General features: G+C 39.6%; 1 protein-coding gene across 1 annotated transcript in view; it reads left to right on the top strand.

Annotated features, from left to right (window-relative positions):
* Positions 1-2,225: 2,225 nt before the first annotated feature.
* Positions 2,226-9,598, top strand: part of Shoc1 (shortage in chiasmata 1) — an 82,362-nt gene continuing 74,989 nt past the window's right edge. Inside the window, exons 1-3 of the mRNA XM_051162616.1 lie at positions 2,226-2,285; positions 5,162-5,273; positions 8,418-8,499. Of these exons, the coding sequence (XP_051018573.1) occupies positions 2,241-2,285; positions 5,162-5,273; positions 8,418-8,499 (239 nt within the window). The 5' untranslated portion in view covers positions 2,226-2,240. The remainder of the gene's footprint in view (positions 2,286-5,161; positions 5,274-8,417; positions 8,500-9,598) is intronic.

Here is a 9,598-nt window from a genome sequence, read left to right as displayed (position 1 = left end):
GAGGGGGACCTCCTCCCCCTGTATATGCTCATAGGGTATCAAGTCTCTTCTTGGTAGCCTGCTATCCTTCCTCTGAGTGCCACCAGGCCTCCTCATCCAGGGGACATGGTCAAATATGGGGCACAAGAGTTCGTGTCAAACTCAGACCCCACTCTCCACTCAACTGTGAAGAATGTCCTGTCCATTGGCTAGATCTGGGTAGGGGTTCAAAGTTTACTGCATGTATTGTCCTTGGCTGGTGCCATAGTTTGAGCAGGACCCCTGGGCCCAGATCCGCCCGTCATAATGTTCTTGTAGGTTTCTAGGACCCTCTAGATCCTTCTATTTCCCTATTCTCCCATTGTTATAGGTTTTTAAAAGAAATTTATTTGCATTTAAATTTTCAGCAAGTTGAGTAGTTAAGGATGATCACTTTAGGTCAGTGAGATGGATAAAGGCCAGTAGGCCTGAGGATCTGAGTTTGATCCCTAAGACCCTCATAGTAGAAGGGGAGGACAGAATCCCCCAAGTTGTCCCTTCACCTCCATAGTACACGTGCGTCACACACACACACACACACACACACACACACACACACAAATAAATAAACAGCAAAAGTTTTACAAAAAAGAATAATATTTACTTGGTGATAATTGAAAACAGGAGTAGATTAATGTCTTCCAGTCATGTTTTTTGTTTTGGTTTTTTTGGGACAAGGTTTCCTTTTTTTTTTTTTTTTTTTTTTTTTTTTTTTTCCTTCTGTTTTTTTGAGACAGGGTTTCTCTGTGTAGCCTTAGCTGTCCTAGACTGGCTTTGTAGACCAGGTTGGCCTTGAACTCACAGTGATCTGCCTGCCTCTGCCTCCTGAGTGCTAGGATTAAAGATGTGCTCCACCACCACTACCACCACCCAGGCTATATCTTCATGTCTTCAGACTTCAGCACTTTACATTATATAAGACTAAGGTAAGTCACAAAAGAAAGGGAGGGAGAGAGAGAGAGAGAGAGAGAGATCACACTAGGCCAAGACCATTTGTATTAAGATATGTATTTAATTTAATAAAGCATTATTAATAAACTATTATGTAAAAACATCTGGCTGACATCTGAATTCCTTGAGACATTGGTTGTTTGGGCAGGGATAGGGATGGAGCCCACACACAGCCTTGAGCATGTTAGTAAAGTCCTTTATACTGAGCTGTCTCAGCATCCCACAGAGATTGCAAAGAGGGCCTCACTACCCTCCAGAGCCTGCACTGGCCTTGAACTCTAGTCCACCTGCCTCCTCATTCTTAGTACTTGGATGACAAGGATGCATCACATCCCACTCTTTCCAGACATTTTAAGTGGCAAAAAATACTAAGAACTGTTTGGTAAACTGAGTAACTTCTAATTAATTTGTCAGATGAGAACTCTACTGGCCTAATTCATTGTTCTAATTACTTATTGTCTTATTAAGTAGATTTGATTTTCTAATAGTCTGTTGGTCAGGTTGTTTTATCATACCATAATTGCTTTATTCCAAATGAGTTAGCTTTTAGAGAATTCTTAGGCCCTTGATTTTCTAAGTAAGAGAATGGATATAATTTATCAAACCTAACTCTTTTTTTAAAATAGGTTTTAAGAACTTTTAATGCAAAACCATTATATTATTCATTTTATGCATACAGGTGTTTTGTCCTCATGCCTGTGCCCACATAGGGTGCAGTGACTTTGGAGGGCAGAAGAGGGCTTCAGATCCCTTGGAAGTGGAGTTACAGACAGCTGTGACATGTGTGCTGGTACTTAAACCTGGGTCCTTGGCAAGAGCAGCCAGTGCTCTTAACCACTGAGCTCTCTCTCCAGCCCTCTGTTTCTTTATTATAGAGTTTTGGCCTTGGTAATTTAATTTCAAAATCAGTTGAGAAACACAATTACCCTGGATAAAATACTGTGTTTGTGTCTGTCAATCCAGCCTCTTTTCAACACACTATCATAATAAACATATTTTAACTCACCAATTTGTATGGATTAAATGACAAGAAAAAATATAGAAAAATTATGGCAGTACACATTGCTTTCCTTAATCAATTTTCAATTATAAAAATAAAAGTTGCTTTATACTAAACTTTTATCATTTAGGGCCTTTTGAAAAATAAGTGGACAAACAGTTTGTGGTTAAGATAGACTTTTCTCAGAAAACTCTTGGCTTTGCTATTTTACCAACATTTAACTTTTATGTTTCTAGATATTGAACTTTATGTGGATTTGAAGGGAAGAGCTATGTTTTCAGCATTCAGATATTGTGCCATAGACTATTTGCATGAGGTATGGTGGGACTGGCTTGTTATCTGTTTACTAGGACTTCTTGAAAGCATATGTGTACCCAGTGTGTGATTATTTTCAGTGATCCATAGGTTAATCTGTAGTTGTTTTCAGACTCATTAAAATTACTTTAGGTTTTTTTATAGCAATTAGAAAAATAGTTGTTTGTATGTGCATGCATGTGTGTGCATGCATGTGTGTGTGTGTTTGTACACACTCTTGCCATGGCATGCATGTAGGGGTTCAGAGGACAGCTTGCGAGAGTTATTTTGTCTTTCCACTGTGTGGGGGGCCCTGGGATCAAACCCAAGTCATCAACCTTGGTGGTAAGTGCCTTCAACCTCCTAAGTCATCCCCTCAGCCCTGGTTTCAACTTTTAATATATATTTTAAGTCCACTTTTATAAGGGACTTCTGAATTAAACTAAAACAATTAAACAGCAAACGAGTATGTAACTATCTGGAGAAGGACTTCTGGCAAGTGAGGAGGGCGACTAGTAACATTCTGAAACAGTCTTCCTTTAAGAGACTTGAGGAGTGGTGGTGCGTGCCTGTAATCCCAGCACTTGGAAAGCTAAAACTGCAGGACAAGTTTCAGGCCACCTAGGGCTATATAGTAATACCTCATCTCAGAAAGAGAAAAGAATACACACATAGAAAGAATGGGTGCAAAAGTAATCCTAGTCATTGTTGTTGGGACAATAACAGCATGTCCCAATGAACCAGATACTTTGTCGTTTTAGTGGATTATGTCATTTGACCAATGTAAGTACTCAGGTGTCAAACATTATTAGTCTACAGGTTTTACAGCTTCACAGTTAGCAAAGTAATGTCCAGAGACGCTAAGTAGCTTGTAAAAATGTCAGGGGTGAGTTTCACGTCCAGGGATATTGTTAATAAATAAGAGGCCATGTTCTTAGGATGCTAATTGACAAATTAAAATTTCATTTTTATTATTACATTAACCTGCCCCATCCACCAGGGCAAAAAGGTTCCAGTAAATTAAACTCTGTTATATTTTATAGGATTAAGAAATATATATATGGCCGCCAAGCAATGGTGGTACACACCTTTATCCCAGCACATGGGAGGCAGAGACAAGCAGATCTCTGCGTTCTAGGACAGCCAGGGCTACACAGAGAAACCCTGTTTTGAAGAAACAAACAAACACCAACAAAAAAAAGAAAGAAAAAGAAATGTATATAGCCATCTTCAGGTTCTATTTATTCTCTCATAACGGAGAGACTCAAAGATGTAGTTATGACATATGCTTGGGCAGGAATCAGAAGTCAATGTAGCATTTATTAATGTGTTGATTACTTGGAAAATGCATATATTCAGACGTCCTCAAAGATTTTTCCTTACTCATGCATGGTCCCTTAGTTTCTTGCTGATGTGCTGTACTCCCATGCTGTAATTCAGATGTGATGCTGAGAAATGTCATCTTGCAGAAGATGGGAGACTTTATAGAGTCAATGAAGTGCAGTACAAGCCGCTCAAATAACAGCAGGGACTTAACAGGAAGATCTTGCAAAGTAAGATTGTTTAATAGGCAAGAGAAAGGAAATGATCTAAATAGCCAAGGAGTCAGAGATGTCTTACTAATTCAAAAATTTTCACAAGTTTATCTCCTTTATGACCAAAGGAGAAAATTAATGCCATCTATATCATCAAATATAGTTCATTAGAAAATTATCCCAAAGACAATTATAGACAGTTTATTAAATATAAGTTATTTCTTACAACTTTCTTTTTTAGATGTAGTACTAGGCAAGGTTTTTTTTTTCTGTTTACATGTTCTCCCCCTCCCCCATGGTGTTTCAAGAAGGTTTCTCTGTGTAACTCTGACTGTCCTGGAACTCAGTCAATAGACCAGGTTGGCCTCAAACTCACTGAGAGCCACCTGCCTCTGCCTCTGCCTCTGCCTCCTGAGTGCTGTGGTTAAAGGTGTGCGCCACCACTGCCCAGAGGTCCTCATTCTATAGAGACAAGATTAAATGATCTTTTATAATAATCATTTTTGGATAATGATAACATCTTGCTAAACATAACTCCAGCAACATAAAACATAAACAAAAAAACAATCATTTTTTTGTTGGTATGTGGAATTATAAATTCCAAGGGAGGTCAGTCACTGGAGAAGACTTCATAGAGGAGGTGCTGCTTAAGCCGAGAAAGATAGCTGTCGCACAGCAGCACTCGGTTTGCAGCGGAGACAGAGATACTGTAACTGCTGAGTGTTAAGCTGGGCGGTAGGAGGAGGGACTAGTCCATTGCCACAAAGTACTGGGAGTTAAAGTTGGGAAGTCAGAGGCAGAGCCAAAGCAGAACTTGAACCACTTCCCAGGTTTACTCCCTCCTGTGTTGGTGGCTTAAGACAGGATCTTGCTATGTAGTCTAGCTGGCCTACCATTCAGTATGTAGCCCATGCGGGCTTCAACCTAGCAATCCTCCTGTCTCGGCCTCCCAATGGCTGAGATTTAAGCTGCACCACTGTGATCACCTTTAATGTCCATTTAACAGAAGAGTTTTCTTCCTTTTCCTTGGCTTTACTTTTGAAATTAGAAGCCGATTTTCAGGGTTTAGCATAGAAAACGAAAGTTAAGACAGTGGCATTATACTGTTAATGGGAGAAAACCACATTGCTGAGTGATGCACTACTTTTTTTTCTTTTTGGTTAAGCACACACATATTTTAGCCTGTCATAGAAAAAACATTTTCAAGACAACTTGCTAATATTATTCTGTTATGTGGTTCTTTAATTTAATATTTTTATGACAAATGTATCACTTTTAAATAAAAATTACATCAGCTTATGACAGTAATATTCTGAATATTGGTAAATAGTATATGTTAAAATTATTTTATCTTTTCATACAGAACACAGTTAAAGAACAGCTTTACAGACATGCTTTATTGCTTCAAATCCCTTCATGTTTAAGTCAAGATAAAAGTTTTATTGATGATAAATATAGGAGTCCTTGGACAAGAGGTATGTTGCTTTTATTTCTAAAAGTTATTTCTGAGTTCAGTGTTGTAAATTAAGAAAATTAGGCTGAGCACTTGGGAGGCAGAGGCAGGCAGATCACTGTTGAGTTTGAGGCCAACCTGGTCTGCAAAGTGAGTCCAGGACAGCTAATGCTACACAGAGAGACACTGTCTTGAAAAAAAAAAAAAAAGAAAAGAAAAGAAAAGAAAATTAGGCTGTATGACTGGGGAAGGAAAAGGAGATCTGAGATGTGAGCAAATTTTGTGTTATCTAAGGCTTTACATACAATGGACTTTTCTTGTCTGTTTATTTCTATAAAAACAACAGCCTGAATGCCTATGTACCCTTGAAACTGTATGTTCAAGTTTGACTCCCACTGTGCTTGTGCTCATGTTTGGAAGAGGAGCCATGAGGCTGGAGAGTGGTGCTCTTATGCAAGACACCCCAAAGAAACCCGTTTCCTTCCTGTCCTGAGAACCTCCATCAGATATAAATCTGCTGAAATTTTGTTATTGGACTTTCCAACTTATAATGCTATGAGCATAGCAGCTCAAACTGGCTAATAAAATTGCAAATATGAGAAATATTGGGCCTGGAGAGATGGCTCAGAGGTTAAGAGTACTGACTGCTCTTCCAAAGGATCCGGGTTCAATTCCCAGCAACCACATGGCACCTTACAACTGTCTGTAACTCCAAGAGCGGACACCCTCATACAGACATACATGCAGGCAGAAACACCAATGCATATAAAATAAAAATAAATTATGTTTGAGAGAGAGAACGAGAGAAACAATTGGACAGTCTTAAGAAAAAAATGTGAGAACCCAAATCATATTTCAGAAAAGACAATTCTTGTTGTCTTAAAAATGGGAAGGTGGAGGTTTAGAGTCAAAGTAGAGACGTGGGGACTAGCTGACTGGGTAAGGATGCTTGCTGCCAATCCTGACAGCCTGAGTCTGAGCCTTGGAACCCATGTGTGGGAGCTGAGAACTGACTCTGACCTCTACACACATAGTAGCCTTGGAGTACAGCCAGAAGACAATGGGAAGTGGAGAAGATGGTGGATTTGGGCAATATTTAAGAAATGTTTGTATGATGTAAAACCTCTATTTTTATTTTTAAAGAAAAGTTTGAGTACCCTGCAAGGAGCAATAGGACTTCTAGTACTAAAAGTACTGCCTGTCTGAAGTAAAATTTACAAGTGAGACAGTTGCTCATAGGAAATGGGCTAAAAGTTATTTTTCTTTTCTCTCTCTCTTTCCTTTTGGTTTTTTGGAGACAGGGTCTCTTATGCTGCTCTGGCTATCCTGGAATTTGCCATGTAGACCAGGTTGGCCTTGAGCTCGTCTGATCCATCTCCCTCTGCCTCATGAGTGCTTGCACTAATGGTGTATGTGACCATGCCTGGTGAAGAGCTATTTTGCTAATGGGATTCTTTTTCAGCATATGATAAAAAGACAGCTTAGAGTCTTTGTTTACATGAAAGGAAAAAAAAATAATTTAAGAGTAAAGAGGAATAGAGTCAAGAGCATAGTTAGAAAGATTGGTTTCAATAGGAGCCGGAAGTCTTTCCTTATATAGACAGGGCCATAGGGATCGTAAGGACTCAACAGTAGGTTGTAGAATTGGTGCTGGAAGATGGTAGTTCTATTTTATATTAATCTTGTATGTAAAGGCAAATAGACAGACATAGGGGAATAAGCATTGAATAGTTGAGGGAAGAATGTGTGAAATAGTTGTCATAAATAGCAAGAAAAGCACTTTTAATAGAAGATGTGTTATTATTCTTGATAGCCATTTGAAATATGACTTACTTTGAAATGAGGTTCTCCATACACATAGGATGCTGAGGGTAGGGTTTTCCTAAGTTAGTGCAAGGGCAGGGGACAAGGGAGTCAAGTCTTTGTAAGGCATGGGTCCTAGGACTGACAGAGCAACCTGAAGGTTGCAAATGCGGATGCTGATGGACTGTGGGCAGAGTCGTGTTGGAGTTGCAGAGTAGCTCTTTTTAAAGATGTATTATTTTATCTTACGAGTATTTTTGCGTGCATGCACAGATATGTGCACCACATGTATGCCTAGTACAATGGTGCCCCTGGAACTGGAATATCAGGCAGTTGTGAACTGCCATGTGGGTGCTGGGAATTGAACCAGGGTCCCCTAGAGGAACAGACAGTGCTTTTAACCACTGAGCCAGCTCTCTGGCCCTGAGCGTAGCTTTTATCAGGCTGTTGTTCTGAAAGTAAAGGAGGGGAATGTTAATCTTTTCTTCCTCTTCAAAAACAGAAACAAAAACAGGAAAAAATAACAGCCGTGTTTTACTGGGCACTTGTAGTATGTCAGGCATTGTTCTAATTAGCTTATATCTCATCATGTTAAATCTTTTCAACAACACTGTGAAGTAGCTATTGGTCCTAAGCATATTTAAGGAAACAGCTATGTAAAGGTTATGAGATTCACTCAAGACCATGAAGGTAATAACCAGTAGCTCAAGGATTACAATCAGGGCCGAGTGATTCCCTGACGTGTTCCCTGAACCACTACCATATCTTCCATGAGGTGTGCATGAAGATGGAACTAACATCTTCCAAGTAACAAAGCCAGGCAGGAGCAACATTGAGAGGCACTTTGACTAGGATATTACTCACGGTAGCATACGCAGTTGTACATTCTGCCACAAGAGCATGATGTGGTCCCTGTTCCTAAGGACTCAGGGACTAATCTGAGAACTAACACAGAGGCATACAATTTTAATTGAAAGTTGTATATGATTAAGTACCAGAGTTCTACTAGCCGTACTATGGACCTTCGAGGAGAGCACATCAGAATGAACTATGCTTAACGATGGCCTTACAAGGCAGAGCAGAACTGATTTACAGGATTATCTCGGAGCATAGTGGTGTCCAGGCAGAGAGAAGCTGTGCAAAGGAGCATGTTATTGGTATAATTCACATGATATTTTCTTGACTGTGACTGAGTTTGTGGAAAGCAGATTGTAATGATGAGAATCAGATACCACGTTGGAAAAGTAATGTGTGAACAAGTAAGGATAACCCTATAATGAAAAAGATGGATGTTAGGCTTTCTTATGTTAAGTGTGAAAGGGCATTTTAGAAGCTGATGTTGACTCTTCCTTTTTGAACTAAGCTATTCCAGTTCCAGAAATGACAGATCATTCAGTCTTGGATCAGTGGACAACAAGTTTCTGTGTGGAGGATTTTCCTGAGAAGTATGTATCCTTAATCTCAAATTCCCTTTATGCATAGAAGACAAACAGTAAGTTCTTCAGACACCTGAAAATCTCTCTACCTTCTCACACATTTTCTTCTTTAGTCTGAAAAAAGTTCTGATTTCAAGCACAAAGAATAAGCTAATTGGAAGTTATTTATAGCCTCTTTTTATCCTCCCCTCTTTCACCATAGTTGAATTGTTATTCTCTTCATTTATATTACAAAAGATACTAAGAAATTATCCAGTGGTATTATACTTTTAGCCAAAATGTCAATCTTATGAGCAGAGCTCTTTATATTAATATTAAATTTCCTTTAGTAAAAATGCAGGCTTAAGACTATTCCTTAGTGTATTCTGTCAATATTATTTGTTATTAGTTCAGACATCTTTCAAATATTTGAATATTTATATATGTATATAGCATAAAAAAAAGAGTTATAGTTATGCCTTCAAGAAACAAAGTGGAGCAGAAACTTAGCAGCGAACCATCACAGTCACTGTACAAACACAGCAGAAGGTGGAGCATGGGATCGTGATGAAAGGAGACAGTTGTCCTGGTGTACATCGTTAAGGCAGATGCTACAGTTTTCAGTACTAAGCCAAATAATTAGTTGCTTCATTTCATGCAGAGTGTGCATCAGACACAGGAGAGATTTTTGTTATCTTTTCTCCATCTTTGTTCTTGCACATCTTGTAGGCAGGACAAATTTTGGGTCAAAGGATTTATGGGGAGGTTGGTGTCCTTATTCCTCTACTAGAAGTCCTGTCTAGCTACGAAGGTGGCCACTTCAGGCTCCACATCCCCCACTGCAAGGAGTCTCAGCTAGGGTATCCCCCATGGACTTCCTGGGTCCTCCCCTCCCCCAGGTCTCTGGCACATCCCAGAAATGGCCCCCACCTCAGATTTTCATTCTCTCCCACCTCTGGCATTCTCTCCCGATCTACCTACCCTAATCTCCACCCCTGCTTCACTCCCCAGCCCCTCTCCTACCCAGCTCCCTCCATCCATCACCTCCAATGGCAATTTAATTCCCCTTCCGAGTGAGACTCAAGCATCCTCCTTTGAACCCTCCTTGTTACTTAGCTTCTTTGGGTCT

Source organism: Acomys russatus, chromosome 2 (assembly GCF_903995435.1).
Source record: "Acomys russatus chromosome 2, mAcoRus1.1, whole genome shotgun sequence".
Lineage (NCBI taxonomy): Eukaryota > Metazoa > Chordata > Mammalia > Rodentia > Muridae > Acomys > Acomys russatus.
This window is presented reverse-complemented; position numbering and strand designations above follow the sequence as displayed.